Source organism: Penicillium soppii (assembly GCF_028829465.1).
Source record: "Penicillium soppii strain IBT 18220 chromosome Unknown utg000004l, whole genome shotgun sequence".
Classification (NCBI taxonomy): Eukaryota; Fungi; Ascomycota; class Eurotiomycetes; order Eurotiales; family Aspergillaceae; genus Penicillium; species Penicillium soppii.
Genome location: NW_026643234.1, coordinates 2,075,229 through 2,101,081, shown reverse-complemented (window position 1 = coordinate 2,101,081; position 25,853 = coordinate 2,075,229). Strand labels below are relative to the sequence as shown.

The window sequence follows — 25,853 nt, the reverse complement described above, 5'->3', positions numbered from 1 at the left end:
AGATGGTACCTAGGTAAGCTTCAACAATTATGCATTTTTAGGTTCTTGATTCACTCACATGAGATGTGCTGATGTTTTGGGCACAGGACAAAAGATGCACCTAGCTGAAACAGCAGTCAGGGGATAAAGGATGAGGGTCAATTGTGCTTGTTCATCTACGTTATATCTGAAAGGTCTGGAGACACTATCAGAGACCACTTAGTTGTAATGTTTTTGCATTCGATATCATTTGTTTTCCACGTCTTTCGAATGCCAAATATCTACCAAATGAGCACCCAAATCGACTCAGTAACTCGAACATCGTTGCAGCGGAAGACGCTAATCAAAACTGTTTTTGGATTTCGGAGTCATCACAAATCTGAATACAGTGAAAGGATTGATGTTAGCCATAAGTAGAGCTTTCCGTTGGTATTAGCTTGAAAGGGACCTGAGAAATTGAAGAGAAGAATACAGAATTTCCGTTTTGACGCGATGATCCTATGTTGGGAAGGTACAAACATGGCAGGTGCGGTCTGGACAGAGGCTGGGTTACTACATCGTCTCAATGAAAACTTGGGAACTCAGCGAATCTCGAAATATGTATCTCTACAATAGCTGATCATTATAGGGCATAAAGACGCTGCCAAAGGTAAATTTTCGAACGCCTCGTGCCCTTCCTCTGCTCAGGCTTCTCATTTAAAACCTAAAGAAAACTTCTTTTATTCGCTCCCATTAATTTTTTACAACTATAATCCCAATCTTCGTGGTCCGCTTGCTCTGGAGGCATTGAAATAGACCTTAAATTCCACGAGAAGCTGCTCGGTATCATATATTAGGAGGTGGTCAAGATTGAATATCGGACGGTGATTATGGCCATCAACATCATGGTCAGCTTTTGATCGGCAAAATTCCGAAATTTTACAAGATACGGTACGGATTAACGTATGGTTCTATGGATGAAATATCATTAAAGCATACTAGTTCACAATTTCAGCCTCGTCGTCGTGAAAGATAACAGTTCCCCAATTAGGCCGATTGAACCGCTTCCCACCCAGAGTTTCCACCAGTCTATCAATTTGCGCAATTTCCTCCTCACTCATGTCAAAACACTTTTGTAAATTCTCTGCAATCCGTACGGGATTCACGCTCTTTGGGATCACACTCCATCCCTTCTTCACTCCCCAGCTCAGCAACACATTTCCAGAACTGCATCCTCTCCTCTCCGCAATCTCATTCACGCTGGGGTCTTCATGTAAGGTACTTCCACTTCCACCAAGAGGCCCAAATGCAGTCTGGTGTACCCCTCGCTCTGTGCAAAGTGCATTCAATTTCTTCTGGGGCAACAAGGGCTGAATCTCGGTCTGATTGACAGCCGGCACAATCTTGCAGCTTTGGAGTAATTTTTCGAGATTCACAGTTGAAAAGTTTGCCACGCCAATTGCTCGTACTTTTCCTATGTCCAAGAGTTTCTCCATCTCGCGCCATGTGTCGGTGAAATCCCACTCTGGGTCATGTGCCGTTCGGTCCTCCTTTCCATAAGACTCTGGGGATGTGCTAGGGAGGGTGACGGGCCAGTGCATCAAGTAGAGATCTACATAGTCTAGGTTGAGGTCATCCAAGGACTTTTGGAGAGCTGAAGAGATTCGACGGTGATCGGAGGACCAACTAAAATTTCAAAGATCTGTATGTCAGCTTTTCTCACAATATAGCAAGCTTGAAATTTGACTGACAGCTTTGTAGTCACGAAATAATCTTCTCTGGGGACATCAATGGTTTTGAAGATTTGTCCAATCTCGGCTTCGTTTCCATCTATATATTTGAATTAATTTGGCGCCCAATGCTTTCATTCCATGAATATATAACGAGACTTACAGAGTGGAGCACAATCCTGATCATGATAAAGTTAGCTTGTGGGTTTCTCAGAACATAGGTTAACGTTGACACATACAAAGTGTCTGTAGCCAGCTTTGAATGTAGCTTCAACGGCTGCTGCTGCTTCACCCGGACCGGCTTTCCATGTCCCAAATCCAATTGCAGGAATTTTTGCGCCTGTATTCAGCGTGAATGTTTTATCTTGCAATTCAGCCATCTTTAAAAAATACAGAGTTATTCTCCGTATTATTCAATACTAATTTTGAGAGTTGTGCCACCTTTATCAATCACCTGCGGGGTGTCTCCTCATCCTGATGCTAGAGCTCCCGCCAAATTCAAAAGCCGGGGAGAAAACCGCAACTGGAGGGATTATCCCCCGAGAGATCGGTATTTCTCCGCGATGGTCAAGATCTACTAGGCTAAATATTGTGGATGATCTTTTGCCAAACTGTCATTTCCCGTATAAGCTTACTACAAATCCCATGTCCTACCTGGTCTAGGCGGTTTCAACATGCTCTACACGCTGTGCCTTTCCGTCATCCTCTAGTGCCTGGACTTTACCGGCGACTATGTTTTCCCGGACATCACGCCTAACCTTCTCCTCTTCAGTGGGGTAGGCATGTTTCCACATGGTCCACAGTGGTCGCTCGAATAGATCATCCATACTTTCCATCGATCGGCCTTTCATCTCGGGCAAACAGAAATAGATGAAGATGACTCCCAAGTATGTCAGCATGGCGTAAAGTAAGAACGTCCCCCAGCCCATTTCAGTGATCATGTTAGGTGTAGCACGTGTGATGCCATAATCGACGATCCAGTTAATGAAGAAGCATATAGCCATGCAGAAAGATCGCTAAATGCGGTCAGTAACGGACGTTCAGGGTCGTTTTCAGGGTCGGTCTACTCACAATTCTGGTCGGAAATACCTCAGCCGCCACAACGTAACAAGCGACTGAATGTCCGAATGACCATCCAAAGGCATAGATATAGATGAAGATGATTCCAACAATCCCCCCTGCAGGAGTACCACCAACGGCATTATTAGTGGTGCCAGCGAAGCGAAGATACAGTGCCAGATAAAGCATGGAAGTTGCTTGTAAGGTAGCTCCAACAAGAAGGGGAAGCCGACGGCCGATGCGGTCAACCAGATATCCGACGTATAGGATGGAAACAACGGTCTTCACCACACCATAAACACCAGTAGTAAGTAGACTGGTAGAGTCTCCTTTCACACCAATCATCTCAAATATCTCAGGAGCATAGTACTGTGGTTCGATTAGCAATCTCTCATTTTCGAGAATAGGGCTGATAGAAAACTAACGTTCAATGAGTCTGTGCCCGTAAATTTATGGAACAAAAAGAGCATCACCGCCAGGAAGAAGCGCTGGAAGTTGCTCCTCGACGAAAAAACATCTTTAAGCACGACCCAATAGCTATGTCCGGCAAAGCATTCTTGTTCATGTCGCACCTGGGCTAGAATCTCACGGTATTCGGTCTGGACGTACTCATGATCTGCGGGTAACTTTCGCAACCGGCAAATGTTTTTGAGTCCTTCCTCATTCTTTCCATGATTGATCAAGTACCGGGGTGTTTCGGGCACAAATGGAACCATCATACACAACAAAGCACCAGGAATGATCTGGATACCCATTGCTGTTCTCCACTGCGTGTCATCGTGTTCAACCCCGGGAAACGACCACTTTGCAACCCCATAATTGACCCAGAAAGCTAACATCAGGGAGGTCACAATCATCAAGTTATATGTCGCTGTCATCGACCCGCGAACGGATTTCGGGGAATTTTCGGCAAGGAACTGGGGTGTGAGCATTGACGATGCACCTACCCCCATGCCGGCGACGAAGCGACCGGCCAAAAGAACGTCGTAGTCGGCGACCATCTGCATTGCAGCTCCAATGACAAAGACGAGACCCCAGCCAAATACTGACCATTTTCTACCAAAGAAGTCTGATGTGGGAGCGGCTAGTAATGCACCAGCTGATCCACCGGCCGCAAGCATGGAGGCGATGGTGCCCTAAAACGGTCAACTAGTTGTTCGAGGTCCCTCTGGAGATGAACAATCACCTACCTTTCTGTTGTCTTGTTCGGCTTGGGATACATTGGTGAGCCCAAAGGCATTTTTGAAGGACGGCAGTGTGAGAATTCCGCCAATGTTTCCCGTGTCGAATCCATAGAATGATCCTCCCCAGGCAACCGCAACGAGGAGGTACAAAAGTCGTAGATTGAAGATCTCCCTAGGGTCCGTCTTTGCCTCACTGCTGACCCAAATGCTAGTACCGCCCGCCATGATGATATTCGTGCAAAATACAGTGATGAGTTTGAACCAAATACTCTCAGGTTAGTCAGAGAGCCCAGTGGTGTTTATAAACATCAAGGGTGTGAGTGGCTCGGTAGAGACAAGACGCAATATATAGACCCCGCCAAAGTGTAACTGAGTATGCACCTATTATCTGCACATACTGTCCAAAACTAAGATGCATGCCCAGACCAGTATCTGCAAAACCCCATGGGGAAGTGGGGACATGGAGCGGGTACGAGGATCGTACAGTCGGGCTGCCCTCCGGGGTTTGGTTTAGATTTGTTGTACCCCGGTGAGAAAACCGCTGAATGACACAAGCTTGGTTCGGGATCGAAACGAACATAGATAAGATAAGGGTCATGGAAGTGAACAGCTTGTGGTGCTGATCCATTGCTCTTTCGACATCAACTTTGTGATCACGGAAACGATGGCAACTACAACTACCACCGTCCTCGAACCACCAGAATTTGATTCATCACTTCGTGCTTCTGCGAGCAGATCGTATAGCTACGCAGAGGCTTTTATTCCAGCCCTCACCACACAATGCCATGCTTCAAACCTTCTTCTCCTCCCCAGCGGCGATCTCCTCTGTGCCTGGTTCGGCGGAAGCATTGAAGGCAGGCCCGATATCTGCATTTACCTGTCGCGTCTCCCAGCTGGGCAGAAGGTCTGGACGGAAGCAAAAAAGATGACGCATGACCACACCCGAAGCGAACAAAACCCTCTCCTCTTTCGCAATCCCTCGAACGGAGAAGTCCGCCTTCTGTACACTTCGCAAGATGCCGGAAATCAAGACTCCGCCATTGTCAAACAGCTCATTGCAGATAAAAATGGCGTCAACTGGTCTGATCCGACTGTTCTTTTCAGCGATCCAGGTACCTTCATTCGCCAGCCCATTGTCGTCCTACCAAATCGTGCTTGGGTCGTACCTATCTTCAAATGCCGTGCCGAGCCTGGTACGCGATGGCTAGGAAGCGATGATATTTCATGCATCCGTATATCCAAAGACGAAGGCAAAACCTGGAGCGAGAGGGAGATTCCGAATAGCTACGGGTGTGTGCACATGAACATTCAACGACTGAAAGATGGGACATACCTTGGACTTTACCGAAGCCGATGGGCTGACCGCGTCTATTTGTCAACTTCCCCTGACGGTTTGGACTGGACTGAACCCAAGACGACTGTTTTGCCGAATCCGAATGCGGGTATCTGCTTTGACGTTCTACCATCTGGGCGGGTGGTTTTAGTGTACAATCATTCTTCGAAAAAAGATGCTCTTGGTCGCCGGGATGGTCTGTATGATGATATCAGTGATGGTAGCGATACAAGGGCCAACCAAGCCACCAAGCATGAGAAAGAAGCCTTCTGGGGTGCGCCTAGGGCTCCATTATGTGTTGCTTGGAGTGATGATGGAGGTCTCACTTGGGATCGGAAGACTTTGGAGGATGGGGATGGATATTGCCTAACAAATAATAGCGAGAAGAAGCTCAATAGGGAACTTTCCTACCCTAGCATTCTGGTGGAGGATAATGGTACCATCCACGTCGCATTCACTTTTTGGAGACAGAGAATCAAGTACATGCAGTTAAAAGAGGACTTCTTTGAACATTAATTAGAAATGAAACAAGCTTGTGGCTCTTTGTTGGCGATTGACAAATATTAACATTGCTCCGAGACCACTGTACTATATTCCTGCTATCCTAGGCGTTTGAAGCAATTGCTAGATTGCTAGTCAAATCTCAAGTTTGCTCGTTTATGTTCTGGTGTCAGTTTGACAATTCAGAAGTGATCAGCCGCAAGGAAGCCCGCCCGATAGCGTATCATTACGAGTGATGCGTACGGTTCTTGCATTAAACAACTCTTTATATTTGACATTCGAGTAAAGAAGCGCAAATCAATATAATACATTCTAGACAATCTAAACTGCGTCAGGTAAGCTCTGCTCTAGCTTCTCCAGATGTTGCATGACGCTGACTACCCAAGTTGACTTTTCCTGTCCACATGGCGCATAAGGCTTGCGAGGCCAGAAGGCCTTTGCATCGGTGACACCAGCAGCGGGACCAGAAAAATGAGCAGCACCAAACTTGGTGGGTGCTATACCTTCCTTACAGGCTTTCTCTGCCTGAGCTACTAGACCCTGTAATTCCCTAGCCTCTTTGGTTTTTCCTTGATTCCACAGCTCATAAAGCTGTACGACACATTTGGGAAATACATTGGCAATTCCAGTAACGCAACCTCCACCACCGCCAGCAAGACAGGGAATAAGCCAGTCGGAGGACCCAGCATAGACTGCGAATTGTTTATGGGTATACTCCTCGGTGAGTCGGGTCACTTTTCCAGCATTGCCGCAAGTTAACTTGACTCCAACTATATTAGGATGTTTTGCTAGCTCGGACATTGTGTCGGAGTTCATGTCGATGCCATTGCACATAGCGGGGAACTATGATGGGCGTTAGTTGCTTTTTCATTGTGTTCAGAGGGACGATACATCGTCCACAAGCAGAAATACTTACACTGTAGATAACGATAGGTAGTGGAGTGGAATCAGCGACGTCTCGGTAGAATCCCAAGATAGCATCCTTGGTAACAGCCTTGGCCCAATAACTTGGTGGTAGCAACAGGCCAAAGCTTGCGCCCGCAGCCAAGGCATCTTCTGCCAGTCTAATTGATTCATTGGTTGATTGTCCGCTGATTCCAGCAACAATAGGAAATTGTGGGCGGCCAAGGTCAACAGCTGCTTTCCTGGCAACTTTTACCAATTCCTTTCGCTCTTCGGCAGACAACAAAACAGCTTCTGCAGTAGTTCCTGCAAGAACAAGCCCATCGACACCACCGCGAATCAGATACGAAAAGAACTTGTAGGAGGCATTGTAATCAACATCTTGTCGGAGTGTCGGCTTATACAGAGAGATCACCGGGCAGTAGATTCCCGGCGGGATGGGTGATGATTTAACTGCGATGGAAGATGACATTATGTTAATGGAAATTGCAGTAGATCTGAACACGTACACCCTGTGCCATTTACTTTTGCCTTATACCTCAAGGCAAATATCGCGACCGGAGGAGCCCCTCTTGGTAGCTCGGCGAGTGTCCGAGCTTCGCAAGGTTTCCGCGCCGGAGTATTTTTCACCGATGGAGAGGGGCTTGGAGTGGCCCCAATGCAGCTCATGGTGGTGGGGAAGAGTCCAGACAATGGACTGATCAGCACTTGCCGACCACATGGACAAGGAGAGAGTCAACGGCGAATAAGATGGATGGTATTTGGTTAGACTGGGGTAAAGCGTTCCCCCGCTTCTCCATAGATAACCTCGGGGTGCTCCCCGGTGTCAGTTCAGTTACTATTACACCTCAATTCTTTGACTTGTTGCCAATATTGACATGATGGCAAAGCGCAAGCGGAATTGGACCGACGAGGGATCGGAAACCTTGCCGTCTTCCAACGTTTCAGACCCTGCAAAAGAGCTGGCTGTCCTGGATGTTTTGCCGGGGATTACCCGGAAGATCACAGCCTGCGGTGCTTGCAGGAAACAGAAGGTGTGTAATTGAATTGCAAGCAATGTGGTTGGATCAAAGTTGACGGGGACAGATTAAATGTGATATGAGCAATGGTCCACCATGTACTCGGTGTCGTCGTCGCGATTTATCTTGTGTTTTAAATAAGAGTCTACAGTCATTGGTGGAGGAAGTAAAGTGAGTAAGAGTTTTTTTTTATCCCAAGTCCTTTAACTGACCAGTTCATAGGAACACTGAAGTCTTGCAAAGTGATGTGTCCGGCCTACATGAAACCCTAGACAGCATCTGCCAGCACCTCAATCTACCTCGACCGAAGGCTCTCTTGTCCACCGGGGAAATAACCGAAACAGATAACAAAAGGATCGAACATTATGATCGAGAAAGGGATAACGATAATGAGGATCTAGATGGGTGTGAAGTCTCCCCACCGGATACCCCATCTGCGGTCCAAGCTCCGATCGATACATACCTCGACATTGCCAAATTGGGGAGTCCAGGGTCATCTGAGAATACTCCCCCAAGTACAACAAGGCAAAAACAGCACTCAGCGCCTCAAGATCTTGTCAGCAAAGGGGTAATAAGCTCTACGGTCGCTGAGACATTGGTGAAAAGATACTTCGCACAGCTGGATTCATACCTATACGGAATATGTAGTGGATATCGGAGCATGCAACAGATTCGGACCACCTCTCCTGTACTGTTTGCTGCCATATGCACAGTATCAGCACTACAAGATCCCCAAGGTCAGCGCATATATGAAGCTTGTAATCGCGAGTTCCGACGTCTTGTTTCCCGATCTCTGTTCGAGAAGCACGACATAGAACATATTCGCGCGCTGTGCATTAGCTCTTTCTGGCTTTCTGATGCTTCCAGAATTTTGTCCAGTGATGCTATCCGCCGTGCAGCAGACATGCGTCTACATCGCAGCTTCGAACATCTATGCGTTCCCACCGATCCCCGTCTGATAGCAGGAACCAACGCCGCTCTCCAACCTCTTCACGATACCTCGGCACTGCAAGATCGTGTAAGGTTGTGGTATCTGACTTTCATATCAGACCAACACCTTTCCATTTTACACAATCGGGATCCACTCCTGCGTGGTGATAAAGAGATTGCTCTAAGCTGGGAGACGCTCCTGACTCGCGACGATATAACAGACTGCGACGTCCGCATTATATCTCAAGTCGCCCTACTTGTTATAATGAGTCAAATGCGAGACCTCCTTGGTTCTGATCAAGAGACTCGCGTCCCGCAGTCTCTATCAAATCAAATCATCCACTATTCTCGTCAGTTGGACCGATGGTTTACGAAGTTCTCGGCTCTCTTCAAGCCAGATCCCTACATTGGCGACTTCCCTAAACGTGGCTTGCAGCTACATTATCACTTTGGAAAACTGTATCTGGGCCACCAGGTGTTCAAGGGCTTAAAAGGCGAGACTATACCGCCTCATTTCTTGACTGCAGCCAGCATGGCTCACGAAGCAGCCATGGCGATTTTTGAAATGATTCTCCATGAAAATCTACAACAGAGTCTCATCGGCATGCCGCATTATTTCCACATTATGATTGCTTTTGCTGGGCACTTCTTATTGGAAGTGACACAGAATTATCACGCCCAATTGTCTATTGCTCCCAGCCAGAATTTCGAATTGATCCGAAAAGTTTTGGAGCTGTTCCAAGATATTCCAGCCGTTCAACAACATCCTATTTGCAGAATGACCCCTGGGCTGACAAGAAAGCTGCGGGAATGTGTTGGTATATTGCAAGGAGATAGCGGGCACTTACTTCAGTCGCTAGGGCCGTCGGACGGGTCTATGGATTATACCGAAAGCGCTCTCCACATGCATCCACCGGCGGGCTCATTTTTGTTTTCTGGAGAGTCACTCGTGACACCTGTAGATGACTTTTTGCTGGCCGATTTTGGGGAGTTCACCTTTCCTGGGATGATGTCAAACGGAATGACTTAGTTTAGCCTCTTAAGATGAGACAAATTCAATTTATCTGCAAGTGGTATGAATTCATTGCGTTGGATGGTAGTTTCGATGAAAAATTCGAGATTCAATAGGCCCTATCTTGTAACTGAACCTATAAATTTGAGCAATATTCTAGTGGTATCTTGCCTGTGTCTTGTTATGGAGTGCACGACTCTCACCAAAACTTAGCCCGGAGAGCTCCCCGAGAGGACGGCACTCGTCGGCGGGGCGATTGTAGTTTGGAAATATAAGATGATATTCCAACGACAAAAGCTCTGCATTTAAAGGAAACCATACCCTGTTTAATACCATGCAAGCAAATAGTCTGCATCAGACAGCTGGCCAGTCGGCTCCACGAAAAATGGAATACCAACGCCTCGGCAACAGTGGACTTAAGATCTCCCGAATCATCCTGGGCTGCATGACATACGGCAACCCAAACTGGGAAGGGTCACCGTGGGTATTGAGCGAAGAACAATCCCTTCCCCTCATCAAAAAGGCCTACGATGTAGGAATCAACACCTTCGACACTGCAAACACATACTCTAACGGAGCGTCCGAATCAATCCTCGGCAAAGCTCTCAAGAGATACTCAATCCCTCGCAGCCGAGTGGTGATCATGACAAAACTCTACTATCCGGTCCTCGAGGACGACCCAAATGCCCGACCAAGTCCAGCAACTAACGACGGGCCGCTCGTGAACCAGATGGGACTCAGTCGAAAGCATATTTTCGATGCCGTGGAGGGGTCCCTGCGCCGCCTAGACACAGATCATATCGATGTGCTTCAAATCCATCGGCTGGATTCTGAGACATCCCCTGAGGAGATCATGCGCGCTCTGCATGATCTGGTGCAAATGGGGAAAGTGCGGTACTTGGGGGCATCGAGTATGCACTGCTGGGAGTTTGCTCGGCTGCAGTATATTTCGAAGATGAACCGGTGGACGCCGTTTGTTAGTATGCAGGGGCTGTATAATTTGCTTTATCGGGAGGAGGAGAGGGAAATGAACCCTTTCTGTGAAGCCGAGGGTGTGGGGTTGATTCCGTGGAGTCCTTTGGCAAGGGGATTACTAGCACGGCCTTGGAAGGAGAAGTCGGCGCGTGCTGATCAGGATCAGAAGACTAAGAAGTGGTTTGTGGGGGACCAGAATGAGGAGATTGTTAGGAGGATTCAGGAGATGGCTCGTATGAAACGTTGTGAGATGGGTGCTATTGCAATGGCTTGGTTGTTTAGCAAAGGTGCATGTCCTATCGTTGGGTTGAACAGTGAAGCGAGAATCGAAGAGGCACTAGGAGCTTTCGGTGTGACGCTGTCGAAAGAGGAAGTGAGGATTTTAGAGGAGCCATATGGACCACTGGCTGTTCAAGCTATTTGATTTCTAGGACTCACTAGAGAATTTCAAACGCCTTGGCTGCACTGTTCAATTTTGAAGGGAAAAGGGAGAAGATATATATGGATCATGTGTAACCCGCGTAGCGCGAGACACATCCTTGCATTGGACTATCTCAACTATCTGAAAGAAACCGTATGGTTACCTACAGCATGGCCGAAAAGCCTACTGTTGTACCGAAAGCTACTACACCAATGAGATATGCAACATAGAGTATCCGACCTCGGGAATATGCACCGTAATAGCTGGGCCAGGTAAAGTGCCAAAAAGACAAGGAAAAGGAAAGGAAAGGTGTCTAATCTAGCTGCTGGAAAAGCAACGCAAAAGACAAGGAGAAGAACGAACCAACCTTTTGCTCCGAGAGCAGGGAACGTTCACTGTAGAAACATGGAAATCGAAGCTTCAGCAGCGAGGAGTTAGATGTTTCGTTCGTCCTTGGGGTAGAAACTGTAATATTACAGGTGAGAGTCCACGGGTATCTTCGGGACATTGAGACGTATTTCTGTTATCAATTTGATGTTGGGGACCAGCCCCGGCGGGATGGAGCGAAGGGAGGAGCGAGCGGGTCGTTCAGGCGGGGGTAGCAGAGGTCACTTGGCGTTTCGCAGCTCCTTCGGTTGAACCCTGGGAGTGGAAATTGGTATTAGTAATTCTTACTTGCCGACATCCTGGGTTTCATCTTGCAGGGCGATCGATTGCGGGGTCCAGGGTCGACGTCGTGGCAAACTAAGCCGATCTCGATCTCTTCGGTAAACTTACGTCCAACTCGCCGATGCTGCGTTTCTGGCCAGCCGTTTCTGATCTCTTGACAACCTTCTTCTTGGGCCGAGATGGTCTGCTCTCACCAGGTTGGAAGACATCCTCCGGCAAATCGAAACTGCATGGAGTTAACACGCCTGTCCGTGTGGACATGCCGTAGGGAAATTAAGAACATACTTGCGAACGTGGGTTACAGCTAATTCCATGACGTCTTCCTGGAACCCTGTCCATGACGTACATGTCGACTTGAAGATCTGCGAGTCGGTCGAGATATCCAGAGATCGCGATTGACCTTGAACAAAGGTTAGAATATGGATAAACTTGGCGTGGGGTTAATTACCTGGCTCCAAGGGTTTCAACTCTAGGCCGATGTAATACGTTGTTGTATAGACGGTCAGACCGTCATTTTCAACAATCTTGGTCTGAGCCGGCTCCGGAACCTCCGCATTTTCAAGAGTGTTCTGAATTGCAGCTTGGTGGGCGGCATCTTTGGTTTCATCGGTCATCTCAGTTTTTGTGCCTTTAGCCACATGCTGGGTAGAACCATTCTTGACTGCTTCCATTTCTTGTTCATTGGTGACAAAATGAGTTCGTTCAAATCCCTTCGGGAAAGGATGGGCGATTGCAACAATTGCTTTGCGGTCCAGTGCGCCGACGAGATGACGGAGCTTGGACTCGACAAGACCCGACCAAACACCCTCAGCCTCCTTGGTTTTGCTAGAGGCGGTGATACTGAGGTAGTATTTGTAGTCGTTTGTGAAGAATGTGTGCCGAGCAAACAGGTCCTCCCACGACAGCTGCTTCAAGAAGATCTTGTCTACCATGTCACCTCCGCGTTGTAGTTCCCGAAGAATAACAGCCTTGGTGGACAGACTTATGTTGTGAGTCGCACACATCGATGGGTATGCAGGGGTGATGATGGGCATGAGGTGGAATCGATCGCCATGGTAAATCTGACTAAGATTAGCTAAAATACTGTAGAAAGCGTTGAGTCATGCTTACCTTTGGATTCCACACTTTCATTTGGAGGGGACCGTCTTCGATCTGTTTCAGTAAAACAGGCTGGGGCCAGTTCCACTTGTTCATGATCCTGAAGAACTTTCCCACGATGACAGAGCCAGTTGCTTGCGGATACAACTGACAGACCCGAGCCACCAGCATCGCCCATGCAACACCACCTGGGAAACCAACAATATTTGAGTATATTGCTCGTCCTAGAGATCCAATTGTCAGATTATATGAAGGCCAAGTCAAGTCTAAATCACTCACGCTGAGCCCAAAGCTTGATTGCACGCAACGCGAGACGGAACGTCTTTTGCTGGGGAACAAGCTCCAATATTTCATCTGTAACACGAGTTCCATTCAGCGACCGCACCTCTCGTTCATCCAATCCTCTGAGATAATCATTGTTTTTCAAATCCAGATTCATCGGGATTGCAGGAATAACAAGGCGAGCAAAGATCAGATCGATACTGATTCCACACAGTTCAAGCTTGATAATTGGAACGAACGCGTCGGGCACAGGTGTCATTTTTTCAATTGCTCCTTCCGAAGCCATTCTTTCCAGAATTATAGGGAAGTCGGAAAAGAAATCATCAATCAGAACATGCTTTGGTGCAACGACCAAGGTATCGATATCGGATCCTGCCAGCAACTATTGTCAGAATAAGTTTTCTTTTGGTCAATAGACAATAACTTACCAGGTCCATAAACACCAAGTCTGTAACTTCCATATGTGAAAATTTTACCACCAGAAGCTTCAACCGCAGCCGCAGACATTCCCTTCTTGCGACTCACGTTTTGAACAAATTCAACTGTGACGCGCTGGAGCAGCTGCAAGACTTGTTGCCTATGTCGCAATAATCAGTATCAGAGCTCTGATTCCGTCTTCCGTCTCGTGGACACACCTTCGCTCTGTTTCAGTCGGTTGCTCAAAGTTGTTTTGAGCCTTGAGTTCGGCAATAAGATCGTCGTTTGCCGCAATCTCATCTTTAGTCGGCAGGACGGTCGAGATCGGGGGTGTGACCCCCCACTGTCGGACAGGCGGCGTAGCCATTGCAAGAAAATATCAAGATGATGAAAATTGAAGGCGTATCTCACAGATCGTGTGAAGATCGACTAGGGATTAGATAACGAGAGAATAGTTGCCGATGAGGCTCCGAGGCAAGCTCCGAATCAAGGTATGAAGATTGGAAAGTTATTAAGAACAGAAGATAGAAGGAAAATAATACACGGTGCACACGAACGAAAGCCGCGAGCGACCTTGGGAATAAGGAAAAAGTGATTAAGGAAAGGAATTGGAGAAGGGAGCGCTGCGCAAGGTTCATCGGTGCGGCGCTTCTTGGAGCCTGGCCGATAAACGCTTACTCATGCCGTCACATGATCATAGTTTACGACAACGAGGCTTTCATTCCTTATTTAACTATCTCAAGTACAAACTAATTTCATTTATGAAAGAAATCACAACAGTGTTTCATCTCTTCAATTCAAGTGACTACCCAGTTTAGAGTGCGTTCTGGACCTGTTCTGTTAGAGAATTCACCTCATCACCTCTGTTGTCTTCAAAGAACTGGGTGAGCTTGTTATCAAGCCACTCAACATCCTCTTTACTATCACCCGGGCCACCCGCCCAGTCTGTTTTTTATTAGCTCCATTGCAAGCTCTTGTCTGACACAAGAAATACTTACGACCCCAAATCGAAGGAAATATATCCAGTGTTCCTACACCTGGCTTCATGCAAGAAACCTCGTATTCCGAGTCCTCCGGTCTAATATGATTTAGGTATCAGTTCATCTCATTTCAACACGAGTCAAATGAAGAGACCCACGGGAAGTAAAGATCGGTCTTTGCTGGCAGGATAAGCGCTTTGGCTTTGATGGATGCCATCGCCTTCTCAAAGTCCCCATTGTACGGCTCTTGTTGGGAGACATCTCCATTCTGCCAAGTTTGCAGCAGAACCAGCAGGTTTTCAGGCTCTTTGTGGCACTGTCAGGGCCCACATATAAGTTTCACATTGGGAATCGAAACTTACCTTTAGAGCAAGCCCATTTCTCCCAGAAGTTCACCATGAAGTCTTCGAGTCCCTTGAACCCCAGCACAGTTTCATACAACTTGTGTCGATAGAATGCCTGGCTGAAACCCCTATTTTCAATGTGTCAGACAATCGCTCAAAGCAGTATGTAAAACCCCTTACCATCCAGCATATACCCGACCCAATGCCTTCAGACCGACATCCTTCTCTTCGGCACTCCAGGTGTGAGCTTCCACCGTTTTTCTGTCCAAGCTGATCTCCCCTGACCCTGAAGATCGGCTTTTCTTCACTGCGATGAGAGCACTTTTGACACCCTCCAGGAACACCTGATTGTGCAGTGAAGTCTTCGCCGATGTACAGAAAGGCACCACAATATCCATGAAATCGGGATACTGCGTTGCCCATTGATAGGACTGAGCTCCTCCCATGGACCAACCGACGACCGCTCGCAAATGCGTGATCCCCATGTGTTTGGTAACGAGTTCATGCTGTGCCCTCACATTGTCATAGAAGGAGACCTTGGGAAATGGCCCGGGGCTTGGCTGGTTCGAAGGGGAAGATGACTGACCATTTCCGAACAAGGCTGTGACTATGATGTAGAACTTCTTTGGGTTAAGAAGCTTGTCTTCTCCGATTAGCCAGAAGTTATCGGAGATTGCTAAAGAATATGTGGTGTGAGATTCGGAGACATATATATTTCGTTTGGGGACCTTTCAAAGGGGGCTTAATTACCTCCCGAGAACCAAGTCGGATAGACGATTGCTGGAGTGTTGGGATCACCAAATGTCTTGTATGCGATATAGGCATTGTTGATGTTCTCGCCGCTCTGTAGCTTCCAGTCTCCAAGCTGGAAGGTCTCGTATTCTTGGGACATGATGGCACTCTTTCGCGTCCAAATATCTTGGGAATGAATAAAGACTGCACTAGGATTTGTTCTGTTTAACATCGGGTCCCGCCGATGGACTGCCATTATATAGTTTCACAGTTCAGCGATAAGAACCCCGCTTTGCCCGCACGCGTAGAGTCGGAGCTGCCTGAACCTCCGCACATTTGTCACCAAAACTTTATCACCTGTGTGGGTGGTGTACATGTATTGTCTGCAGAGATATAACTGTAGTACATCTTGCGGGTGAGTTCAAGCTTACATACCTTTGGTATTGCCATCGCATTTACAATTGGAAATCTATATACAGCTACTCTACTTGGTGTATTTGACAAAACCCTAGGAGAAACGAGCCTCTAGAACTGCGGTCGAGGAATCTCAATAGCATCAGTGGTCCGACCATAAGAAATACCTCCCAGGCGACTGATAGGCTTCAAAACCTTCAGATCGATGACGCTCCTTTCCTCATTGATAGCATCATCTCGTACCCAGAACCGAACACCCTCGATAATAGCAAGCACACCAGTCTTCTTACCCGGCGTCTGTCGGCTTTCAAATTCCTTGACCTCGACAAGCTTCCCCTCAATCGAGAGAATGGACTCCTTAACACGAGCAGGCTTCACAACAGAGGTTGGCGCCTGGTGCAAGCCAGAAATCTCCCACTCGGACACGCCATAAGGGGCATTAATGGCGGTGGAATTGGCAGCCTCCACGAAATGCTCAGAAATAATGTTGATCACACACTCTTTCGTTTCGTTCAGATTCCTCATTGTATCCTTGGCCTTCTCCAAAGACCCGACAAAGCCGACCGTGAACAGGGGCGGGTCGTGGTTGATGAGCTGTGCATAGCTGAATGGAGCGAGGTTGGTGGTTTTGCCGTCTGCAGATTGGGTGCTGATGAGTGCAATCGGTCGTGGGACCATGCCTGAAATCAAGAGCTTATAGTTCGAGGCCACTGGGCGGCCCTCTTCATTCGGATCGATCTCGACATGGTCTCTCTTCAGGCTCTCGCCGCCATCGTTGGCTCCGTCGCCTTCTTTCCATGTTGGGTTTGGGGGCTTGGAGAATGTGACCTCGGCGTCGCGGCGGAAGTCTGGCCGTGATGCCTGGAGTTTCTCGAATCCGGAATCGACTTTGAACATTGTGGAGGTTTTGCTAAAAGACCGGTTTGTGCAATTGGAATTGAATTGGAGGTGACGTGCTGTAAGACTAAAATTGAGATTATAGATCAGCGGTGTCCACCTTCTATTTGGGTTGCCCCGCGGAGCTGCAGCTTGGAGTGAAAAGATGTTCCCAATCCTCGAAAGGGGTTGGTAGTAAGGCGATAAAGGCAATACCCACGAGGATTGAGGTAGATTTAGTCGCTGAGAGCTTCGGAATGCAGTTCTCAGTAGATGCATGAAGGCAATGGTTGGTGTTGAGTTTCTAGGGTCGAGTCTGAGTTCCTTATCAGGTTTATCTCCAATTCAAGCTCTTATGTCACCACGGACAATATATTATGCCCACGGTCGATTTCCGTATTGCGGAGGAAGGTGCGTGGGCATACCGCTGCCGAGTGTCGGGCCGAGTCTCGTTATTAAACGGCAACGTGACCTAGGTACACTTGTCGATTTGAATATATGGTGTACCACAGATAGACACATCATTGGCATAGGCACCCATATATCCTGAAAACTCCGCATGCTCTATATTTCATAAGTTGAGTATGAAAAAAGTGACAAAAAAAAACTTCATAAACAACATATGTAACTATCGCCGAAGTGCGTGGTAAATTGTACAATATTGTATACCAAAAATGGACCTTCCAATGCTGAGTTCAGAATATAACTGTCTTATTATCGTACTGTACATATTGTATCTTACCAAACGTGGAGTGAACCCACAGACCAATGACCCCGGTAAATCAAAGCTCCATGCCCCCGGGAATTTGGTCTGGGCTGTGGATAGCTCGGAGTTGATGCGATGTATATATCATTGTAATTCCAATGGAAGCCGCGGAAATTTAAAGTGCATGACTAGGAAGTTTTATGTGTTCTTATTTACTTCTCTATGATCCCATCAAAGATAATTAACATCATCTTGAAATCACATCCAGTATGAAATTCATTGGAGGCGAAGCACAAGCATCGACCCACCAGGGCGCATCCCATGATCAGATCTGTTGTTCCTGAAAGGCCCAAACGGAAAGTGGCGTGTTCTGTTTTCTGTAGCGGTCAAGAATATCAGAAATGCCATTACCCAAACCATTATTACTGTTATGAGCCAGGTACAGAATAATGATTAATACATCGTGAGATCTCGTCTAAACTAAATTATGTATTTTGGCTGGAGTGGCGTAGTACACATTACCCAGGCAATCACGAGGGCTTACAATATTTGCACTCCCCTCTTTCTTCCCCAACTTTTCTCTTTTTACCTTCCTCTTATTGGCCTCAACTTCTATTAAAAATTCACGTCACCTAATGAAGATTGCGCTCGAATCTATCGGTCCTTTACACTACCTTCCCCACCTTCGCATTTATCCGATCACCCTTCTTGGGCCATATAGTCCGAGCTCCGCGCATCGAGAAACCGATCCCCCTGCCAAAGGGAATGTACAGGTATCCAATGGGTCTTGATCACGGATAAACATCTGCTCGCCATGAGCGACCCTTCTCCCAAGAAGAAGAACGGCGGAAATCCTCCTGCTCCGAGGCAGATCCGATTTGTCGCAACGGACGGCCAACCACAAACCAAGCGGCGCCGCGTTAATGCCGCGTACGTGAACTAGTCGCGATCTACTCAGATGATTCCCAAACTGACATCATTTTGGATTTTGTAGCTGTTTAACATGTCGCCGGCGCAAGATTCGATGTTCAGGTGAACAACCGGGTAGGACGCGCCAATGACTCTTTTCCGGGTAGATTTGCTGATAAACGCGAGAAGTGTGCAAGACGTGTTCTGATTACAAGCATGTATGCTTGGGATATACCGACTCAACGGCGCACCTGCGAACACAGTCCGATTCCACGTCTCGGCCGCCGCCGCGCATCTCCGATTCGAATGGATCGACAAGCAACCATGCTTCACGCGCTATCGAAAGTAGCTCCCCCGAGCTAGCTCCAACTAGGATAACAAACCCTGCTGTGGATAGGTCTCCCGACACAAAGGCGCCCGAGTTCAAAGATGTATCTTCATTGGATATGTTTTCAGGGAACAAAGAGTTGGAAGCGCACACTACCGAGGACAGCCCGAGAAGCAGCCGTGCCTCTGTGAGCTCAAGTAGTCGCACACATGTGCCGTATTTCCGCTACTTTGGCCCTACCGCCATCGTCCCTGGCTTTAAACAAATGGTTGTGCAAGTTCGAGGTTCTCGCAAGAGTAACCCTTCCATGTCCTCGGACTCTCCCTCTCCCCTTCGGAGCCCCAGACCGTCCGACAGGCCTGCGGATAATCTCGCCAGACCCCCAGCTACGTCGGAGAATCGCGACAATCGCGACGCCAATATCCCATTCTACGACCAGGAAGATACGATTCCAGTTTCGAACCTTGTGTCGCATTTATGTGATCTTTTCTTCGCCCACCTCGGATGTAACTTCCCTTTTCTTCAACGAGATAGATTCTTCCAAGATCTCAAGGATAAAAAGGTTGACACGATGCTGGTAGATGCTATGTGTTCATTAGCTGCAAGGTTCTCACCACATCCATTGCTCGGGCCTCCACAGGCGCAATTCATTGAAGCCTCGCATCCGCCAACCGAGGATAAAAAGTGGGATCGAGGCCTACCATTTGGCCATCGCGCAATGAGCGCCCTCGTAGATTCATTGCCATGTCCAACTCTTTCTGCCGTTCAAGCCTGTTTATTACTTGCTTATGAGCAATTTGGATCAAACCACGATAGCGGACTTTGGATGTACCTTGGAATTTCAATTCGCATGGCGCAAGATCTTGGGTTGCAAAAATTCCAAGGTCTCAAACACAATTATGGCCAGCGCGGTGTGACTCCAAGCGAAGTTATGACAGGACACGCTGGGAAACTGAGAGAAGACCAGTATGATGATCTTGATGTTCATCATACCTCCAAGATAACTCCTATACCGTTGATTGGAGAGCGTGCCCGGGAGCGTGAACGAGTAGACTCTTTTTGGAGCATCTTCTTTTTGGACAGAGTCATTTCCTCGGGTACAGGGCGTCCAGTGACACTGCGCGATGAAGATATTGAGCTTTGTTTCCCCCTCCAGTCTGAATCCCAGCTCCCCAATGGGTGGCCTTCGCCTTTTCCACCACTTATTCGAATCATCCATCTCTATGGCCGAGTTACTGATCTTATCAATGGTATTCAAGATGTCAAGCACGTCACGTCAGACACGTTGAAAATGTTGGCTGGCATGGAGAGCGATCTGACCGGTATCTACCAACGCCTATCTCCAAAGCTTCATTTCAATGCAGCCAATTTCCAGGCATATGTCAAAGCTAAAGAGGGAACCAACTTCATTCTTCTTCACTTTTGGTTTCATACTCTCATCGTGCTACTCCATCAGCCAACGTTGTTGAACTCCTTTGGTGGAACAATTCAACACCTCTATCCGAACAGCCGAGAGCTTTCGATGTCATCTGCCAAAACAATTGCCGATATCCTATCCTTCTCTGAGCTCGTTGACGGAAAGAGCTTCATCGGTAATCCTTTCACCAGTCAACCGATGTACATCGCAGCCTGCGCTTTCCTGATGGAAAGTGCTCACTATAAGATTCCATCCTTGAGCGCGGCCTCGCCTTCGCCTCTTTTAGCGAATCAATCTAGTGGCTTCGTGATGCCTACCATGGAGTCTTCCAGTGGAACAGAACGAAAGTCCACCGCAAAACACATCCTGCTCGCTTCTGCCGCTAAAGAGAATTACCAGCGGTGTTACAAAGCTTTGCAAGCCCTTAATACGTACTGGGAAGGCACTGGATATATCCTGACAGTATTGGACCAGAAGGCTAAGGGGATTGTAGATCCTCTTCTCTATACTGTGGAGGACATGGAAAACACGGACGGGATTGCACTAGGACAACCTCTTGGGTCAGGACCTTGGCGTGCAGGCAAAGCACCGGCTGATGGGTTTGAACCAGAAAGACCGGCCGGGGTCGCCGATATCCCATCAAATGGGAAATGGTCACCGAACATCGATCCAAGCCAAGCCATTGGATGGGCACTCACGGGTGCTACGAATTCCTCACAGCCAAATTTGAGTCTACTCTACCAAATGCCTACCACCGAGACTGAGAGTTCATCACACCGGCAAACATACTCGTCGCAGTACAGCCACAGCTATCCGGTCCTACCAAATGCCGGCGAGGGCCCAAGTTCATCATTCGCCCAACATCTCCCATCAGGAAGGCCTCATGAGGATAGAACATCCTCGCTTGCGGCAGCAAATGCTAAATATTCTGCAATTCCACCCGCGACCATGAATGCCGATTCCTCCTATTACATGGGCCTCAACTCACCCTATCCAGATTCCAGCACTCGAACTACCCGCCCGCTACAACCAATCCAGCCCACCTTCTCTGGCCTCCCTTCCTCACAGCTAGAAACCCAACCTTCCGCCTTTGCCTATTCAATACCCCCAACTCCCGATCATTCCAACAGACACCAGATGGGCTCGGTCGGCCCTGGCACCGATCTCCATTCCATGAACGCCGATAGGAATGGGATGATGATCGGTAGCCACGAGGTGGATATGAACTCCCTCAATCATCAGGAATCCTTCCCCTTTGCCAACGGCGAGATACTGCCTTGGCTAGAGTATCTACCGCAAGATGTTCTCAGCTTCTTTGGCGATCATCAAAATTATCCACTTATGAGTCCTGATGATGTGTCACGGCCTGAATAATGTTTCATGATTTTCTTTTGTTTTTCGCTTCTCGTATATATGTATATCACTTCGGGAGATTCGCATTTGTCTCTTTCAGCGTGGTTCTTTTTCCCAAGCGGGTTCATTGTTGGTCTGGGTGGTAGTGACTTTTCGGCGTCTAGTGGGATAATATCCTTGGGTTGTACTAGATCGTCTGGATTTGTGTGATTTACCGTTTGAACCAGCATCGAAATATTGGGTTGGACCTTTGGGAATCTATGATAACCGGTTTATTCTAGATATATCATTCCTACGGGCGTGTTGTCCCATAGGCCCTGGATGAATCATAGGCTCACATGTACAGTTATGCGGTTCAAATTTTCTGATCATGTTGAAAATTTAAGCACAGCCCGAATGCATGGATACATAACAGACGAGACATTTCAAAGGAAGAAGACGCAATGAAACAAAAATTAGTACGATGTGTGAGTCGACGCAATGATCGACGCCTGACAGGTCGATCCGTTGCCCGGCACAACGGGCGGTGAGCGCATTGTCAACACGCACGTTTAATGGTCTCGGATTCCACGTTGACAGAGATGAAGTGAAATCCAATTTCACCGAGTCCTTCAAGTTATTCCATTTCCATCTGGTCTGAGAACTCTCCGTCAGTGAGACAGACTCATGGCGCGGTTGAATGACGACCAAGACGCAGCCGTCGACTCCACAGAGATCCTGAGTCCACAACCTTTCATCCTCCAAAACAAAGGCTTTCTCGTTTCGTCTCTCGAGCCCGCTAGCGAGTCCTACCAAGCGGATAATGCCCAAATGTCCACCCAGGATTATGAATACAACTCATCCTCATCCTCCGCGCGACACTCAACAAGCGACGTGTTCGGCCAGGAAATGGACGACGAACTAGAACAACTAAAGTCCAGAGCCTCCAGTCGCTCCTCACTATCTTCCGTTCCGGCCTCCGTCCTTGTCCACCCAGTCGACAAAGTGAAACAAATGCCCGATATGGACATCCACGAGAAAATCGCCGGCTACAGAATTGAACAGTCCGAAGCTGGCTTCGGTGACTTCGACGAAGTCCCCACTGCTATTCGAACAATCCGCCAGCGTGAGGCTGTATTTCGGAAGCCCAGCTCCGTCAGAGCCATGCAGATGCACACAGAAGACGAAGCAGACGACGACGATTATCTGACTCCTCCGCGCCGACGCGGCGGTATGCGCTCGCCCGGCTCATCGCCGCTCAAACATTCACCGTACTACTCGCCCAATGCCCCGAAACCGCCCAAGCAGAAGAAGGAGGCGCCGCTCGTCCTGCTTCACTGCACGCTTCTCCCGCCCTCCATCGCCGTGCCGGGCGCCGCTGACCCCCGGAACCAGGACATCCTCGAAGATGAGCTACCGGTGGAATACTGGAAGCGCTGGCGGCGTCTGCAAGACCGTGTTGGATCAGGTGTCGTGCGCGACCGGGGAGTGTTGATCTCTCATCCGGAGGATCTGTACGACATGCTCGAAGAGCGACTTCTGGAAAGTCTAGAGCTGCAGCGCCCACGTCTCCAGAACGGGCATTTCGTTGGACGCGACGATAATGCGACCTCTGACGACGAATTGTCCGATTTCGAGGAGAGCGAGACAGATGGCGAGCAAGGCGATGAGTGTCCCGATTGTGGCGGCCACGTGCGACACGGCGACAGCAATCGCAAATGGGAGATCCGGGTGTTTGCCGCCAATGGGCTGATGCGCGCTGGGGCGTGGGCGGCTGCATGGCGGGATATGGAGAAGGTGGACGTCGAGGTTGGGCTTTGGCTACCTTCTGACGTGCGGCGGGGATTAGAGAGGAGGCTTGCGGAGGAGCAGATGGCTGTTGTTGAGCGAGATCAGGCTCAGTCGCCGCAAATGCAGATGATGCATATTTCGTCGCTGGTCGATGCCGAGAATCAGGTTTTGCCGGAGATTCTACAGTCGCCTAGGCAGGCCCATGCGAGGATGATTAGTGGTGTTGGATCTTTCCGGTCTGAGGGGATGTCGCGGCAGAGCTTCTCAGAGCCTCCTATTCAGCGTGATCATCATGTTCCCGATGTTGAACAGAAGAGAGAGCATGAAGTTGCGCTCTCGACACTCTTCGCCAATTATCTTCGTGTTCTGGCGGCTGATAGGCGCAATATCGCACTCGTTCTTCTGAGTGTCCTTGCTGCGTTCCTCGCTATTGGATCTCGCCAGCAGCTGTCGCTTTCCTCTGATATACATTCTTTCCACGGCACCTCATATGACACGACGGGGCCCTTGGAAGCGTCAAGTATGACTGTTGCTTCGTCCCCACCTTCCTCTCTCTCTATGCCGATCCTTGAATATTTAACGGCGACTGAAAAAGTCCAGGCCCCACTGGCCTCTTCAGTAGCAGAAGTTGCCTCGTCTAATGACCTAAATGATATAGAGGCTATGTCTACTGACTCTGCGCAGTTTACAGAACCTACCATTCAGGCGGACATACTGGATACTGTTCATCAAGAAGCGTCAGAGGCCCCCTCTAGGTTTGTTGATATCGACATTGCCTCTCAACTTGCCGAAGAACCCGAAGAATCCGAAGAACTTGAACAATCTGAGGAGTCTAAACAATTCGAACAGCTCGAAGACCCTCTGGAAGTTCAAGAACCTTTTGACTCTACCGCAGGGTTTCAGCCTCAGCTCGACGACGTAGCTGAGCCTTCTGAATCTGTGGATCATTTCAAGTCTCCCGACCTGTCCGCAGACTCCACAGGAACCACATCATCTTTGGAAATGGAAGAAACTGTCGAACCTCAACTCACAGGTTTTGAACAAGAACAGGACAGAGAGGAGGATAAGGAAAAGGAATCAATTTGAGTGGAGGCCATCTCTACTCACCTCATGACCATGACTGCAACGATATGAGGCGAAATGTTTGGGATATGTTTTGCAAATATTTCCATGTCTTTTTATTATAGTTCTAACGATATTAGCGAGTGCTTTTGAATTAAATGCCAAGCCCCTAGAATTTGATGTCTCCACTTTGTCCCCAGGTCCACCGACACTCGCTTAATGATCGGCCGCAGTTTAGATATCAGATAATCATTATCTGATCTATGGTATGGATATACAGGTCAAACATGTTACCAGAGAATGGTTGGTAGAGTACAGTGACAGTCTACATCTTACAGTGCACAGGGATTGCTTCAAAGAAATAGTATATTGCATGCACGCACAATGTAGACCAGAAGGACAACCAGGCTCGATTATGATTATCGATTAGAGGTAAGTTTGATGGAACGGATTCGATTTTGTAATTGGAATAGGTTCAAGTGAATAATCTCACCGACCCGAAATTGTCAACCCATATGTCACAACCATGGAATAGTGTAAACCACCTCCAGACCTTTATGACTTCTCCGTATCGTTCGTGAGATTCAGGCACTTTAGTAACCACCCTGGTTACCGCCGTAGCCACCCTGGCCGCCGCCGTAGCCGCCCTGGTTACCACCGTCCTGACCGCCGTAGCGCTGACCGCCGTAACCGCCCTGGCCGCCACCATAGCCGCCACCGCCGTAGCCCTGGCCACCGCCGTAGCCACCGCCACCGTAACCACCACGGCCGCCGCCGAAGCCACCACGGCCACCACCGGAACCACGCTCACGCTCAGTAGCCTTGTCAACACGGATTGTGCGGCCGTCGAACCTGGAAGAATGTGTTAGCGCGAGTCTTCCCAGCGCCGACCTCACATAGACACATTCTCATTGAAGTGCGACTGCGAAGATCGAGATGAAAACAAGTTGCGATGTTACTACTTACTCTTGCTCGTTCATGGCTTCCTGGGCGGCAGTAGCCTCCTCATCGGTGGAGAAGCGGACGAAACCGAAACCGCGGCTGCGGCCAGTGTCACGGTCCTTGACAACAGTCTGTGAAAAAAAGAATCATATTGTCAGCCATTTTGATACTCATTCAAAGTGTTCAAACGCGACTCACAGCTTCCTCAACGTGGCCGAATTGCTCGAATCCGTGGCGCAGGCTGTCGTCGGTTGTGTTCCAGGACAGACCGCTATCACATAATTAGCAGGCGCACTTGAATATCGCTATAGTCCACATACCCAATGAAAAGCTTCGACATTTTGATGGAAAAGGATTGAAAAAGGGGTGGGAAAGTTGAGGGGTGTAGGTGCGAAGAGGGGCATAGCCGAGCCTGATCTTAAATACGGCACAGCGATCTGCCTCCGGAGCGGAACAACATGCTGCCACTGACTCCTCGTTTTTCAGGCGACTGTTTTTTATAGTTTTTTTTCTTATGGTTTTGTTGATG

General features: G+C 48.4%; 13 protein-coding genes across 13 annotated transcripts; 5 read left to right on the top strand and 8 right to left on the bottom strand.

Annotated features, from left to right (window-relative positions):
• Positions 1 to 956: 956 nt before the first annotated feature.
• On the bottom strand, positions 957 to 2,068 carry N7529_004212 (uncharacterized protein; the record flags this gene model as incomplete). Its single annotated transcript, XM_057239739.1, has 4 exons — positions 957 to 1,644; positions 1,710 to 1,788; positions 1,852 to 1,867; positions 1,928 to 2,068. 4 exons carry the CDS (start codon positions 2,066 to 2,068, stop codon positions 957 to 959), a joined length of 924 nt encoding a protein of 307 aa, XP_057099034.1.
• Positions 2,069 to 2,347: 279 nt separating this feature from the next.
• N7529_004211 (uncharacterized protein) lies at positions 2,348 to 4,156 on the bottom strand (the record flags this gene model as incomplete). Its single annotated transcript, XM_057239738.1, has 4 exons — positions 2,348 to 2,704; positions 2,760 to 3,116; positions 3,173 to 3,883; positions 3,938 to 4,156. 4 exons carry the CDS (start codon positions 4,154 to 4,156, stop codon positions 2,348 to 2,350), a joined length of 1,644 nt encoding a protein of 547 aa, XP_057099033.1.
• Positions 4,157 to 4,595: 439 nt separating this feature from the next.
• Positions 4,596 to 5,780, top strand: N7529_004210 (sialidase family protein; the record flags this gene model as incomplete). The annotated part of the gene is made up of 1 exon (XM_057239737.1): positions 4,596 to 5,780. One exon carries the CDS (start codon positions 4,596 to 4,598, stop codon positions 5,778 to 5,780), a length of 1,185 nt encoding a protein of 394 aa, XP_057099032.1.
• A 306-nt stretch (positions 5,781 to 6,086) lies between these two features.
• N7529_004209 (dihydrodipicolinate synthase family protein) lies at positions 6,087 to 7,140 on the bottom strand (the record flags this gene model as incomplete). The annotated part of the gene is made up of 2 exons (XM_057239736.1): positions 6,087 to 6,608; positions 6,682 to 7,140. The coding sequence occupies 2 exons, from the start codon at positions 7,138 to 7,140 to the stop codon at positions 6,087 to 6,089; spliced, it is 981 nt and encodes a 326-aa protein (XP_057099031.1).
• Positions 7,141 to 7,200: 60 nt separating this feature from the next.
• Positions 7,201 to 7,389, bottom strand: N7529_004208 (uncharacterized protein; the record flags this gene model as incomplete). The annotated part of the gene is made up of 1 exon (XM_057239735.1): positions 7,201 to 7,389. One exon carries the CDS (start codon positions 7,387 to 7,389, stop codon positions 7,201 to 7,203), a length of 189 nt encoding a protein of 62 aa, XP_057099030.1.
• Positions 7,390 to 7,546: 157 nt separating this feature from the next.
• On the top strand, positions 7,547 to 9,647 carry N7529_004207 (fungal specific transcription factor domain-containing protein; the record flags this gene model as incomplete). Its single annotated transcript, XM_057239734.1, has 3 exons — positions 7,547 to 7,702; positions 7,839 to 7,858; positions 7,910 to 9,647. The coding sequence occupies 3 exons, from the start codon at positions 7,547 to 7,549 to the stop codon at positions 9,645 to 9,647; spliced, it is 1,914 nt and encodes a 637-aa protein (XP_057099029.1).
• Positions 9,648 to 9,963: 316 nt separating this feature from the next.
• On the top strand, positions 9,964 to 11,028 carry N7529_004206 (aldo/keto reductase; the record flags this gene model as incomplete). Its single annotated transcript, XM_057239733.1, has 1 exon — positions 9,964 to 11,028. The coding sequence occupies one exon, from the start codon at positions 9,964 to 9,966 to the stop codon at positions 11,026 to 11,028; it is 1,065 nt and encodes a 354-aa protein (XP_057099028.1).
• Positions 11,029 to 11,613: 585 nt separating this feature from the next.
• N7529_004205 (polynucleotide adenylyltransferase) lies at positions 11,614 to 13,858 on the bottom strand (the record flags this gene model as incomplete). The annotated part of the gene is made up of 8 exons (XM_057239732.1): positions 11,614 to 11,667; positions 11,803 to 11,920; positions 11,980 to 12,094; positions 12,143 to 12,755; positions 12,805 to 13,016; positions 13,072 to 13,446; positions 13,503 to 13,651; positions 13,710 to 13,858. 8 exons carry the CDS (start codon positions 13,856 to 13,858, stop codon positions 11,614 to 11,616), a joined length of 1,785 nt encoding a protein of 594 aa, XP_057099027.1.
• Positions 13,859 to 14,305: 447 nt separating this feature from the next.
• N7529_004204 (homoserine acetyltransferase family protein) lies at positions 14,306 to 15,707 on the bottom strand (the record flags this gene model as incomplete). The annotated part of the gene is made up of 6 exons (XM_057239731.1): positions 14,306 to 14,436; positions 14,490 to 14,569; positions 14,630 to 14,777; positions 14,834 to 14,943; positions 14,996 to 15,491; positions 15,566 to 15,707. 6 exons carry the CDS (start codon positions 15,705 to 15,707, stop codon positions 14,306 to 14,308), a joined length of 1,107 nt encoding a protein of 368 aa, XP_057099026.1.
• A 365-nt stretch (positions 15,708 to 16,072) lies between these two features.
• N7529_004203 (flavin reductase family protein) lies at positions 16,073 to 16,858 on the bottom strand (the record flags this gene model as incomplete). Its single annotated transcript, XM_057239730.1, has 1 exon — positions 16,073 to 16,858. The coding sequence occupies one exon, from the start codon at positions 16,856 to 16,858 to the stop codon at positions 16,073 to 16,075; it is 786 nt and encodes a 261-aa protein (XP_057099025.1).
• Positions 16,859 to 18,357: 1,499 nt separating this feature from the next.
• Positions 18,358 to 21,571, top strand: N7529_004202 (Zn(II)2Cys6 transcription factor; the record flags this gene model as incomplete). Its single annotated transcript, XM_057239729.1, has 3 exons — positions 18,358 to 18,473; positions 18,538 to 18,587; positions 18,642 to 21,571. The coding sequence occupies 3 exons, from the start codon at positions 18,358 to 18,360 to the stop codon at positions 21,569 to 21,571; spliced, it is 3,096 nt and encodes a 1,031-aa protein (XP_057099024.1).
• A 645-nt stretch (positions 21,572 to 22,216) lies between these two features.
• On the top strand, positions 22,217 to 24,406 carry N7529_004201 (uncharacterized protein; the record flags this gene model as incomplete). Its single annotated transcript, XM_057239728.1, has 1 exon — positions 22,217 to 24,406. One exon carries the CDS (start codon positions 22,217 to 22,219, stop codon positions 24,404 to 24,406), a length of 2,190 nt encoding a protein of 729 aa, XP_057099023.1.
• A 569-nt stretch (positions 24,407 to 24,975) lies between these two features.
• N7529_004200 (RNA recognition motif domain-containing protein) lies at positions 24,976 to 25,664 on the bottom strand (the record flags this gene model as incomplete). The annotated part of the gene is made up of 4 exons (XM_057239727.1): positions 24,976 to 25,234; positions 25,349 to 25,455; positions 25,523 to 25,595; positions 25,645 to 25,664. The coding sequence occupies 4 exons, from the start codon at positions 25,662 to 25,664 to the stop codon at positions 24,976 to 24,978; spliced, it is 459 nt and encodes a 152-aa protein (XP_057099022.1).
• Between the last annotated feature and the right edge of the window lie 189 nt (positions 25,665 to 25,853).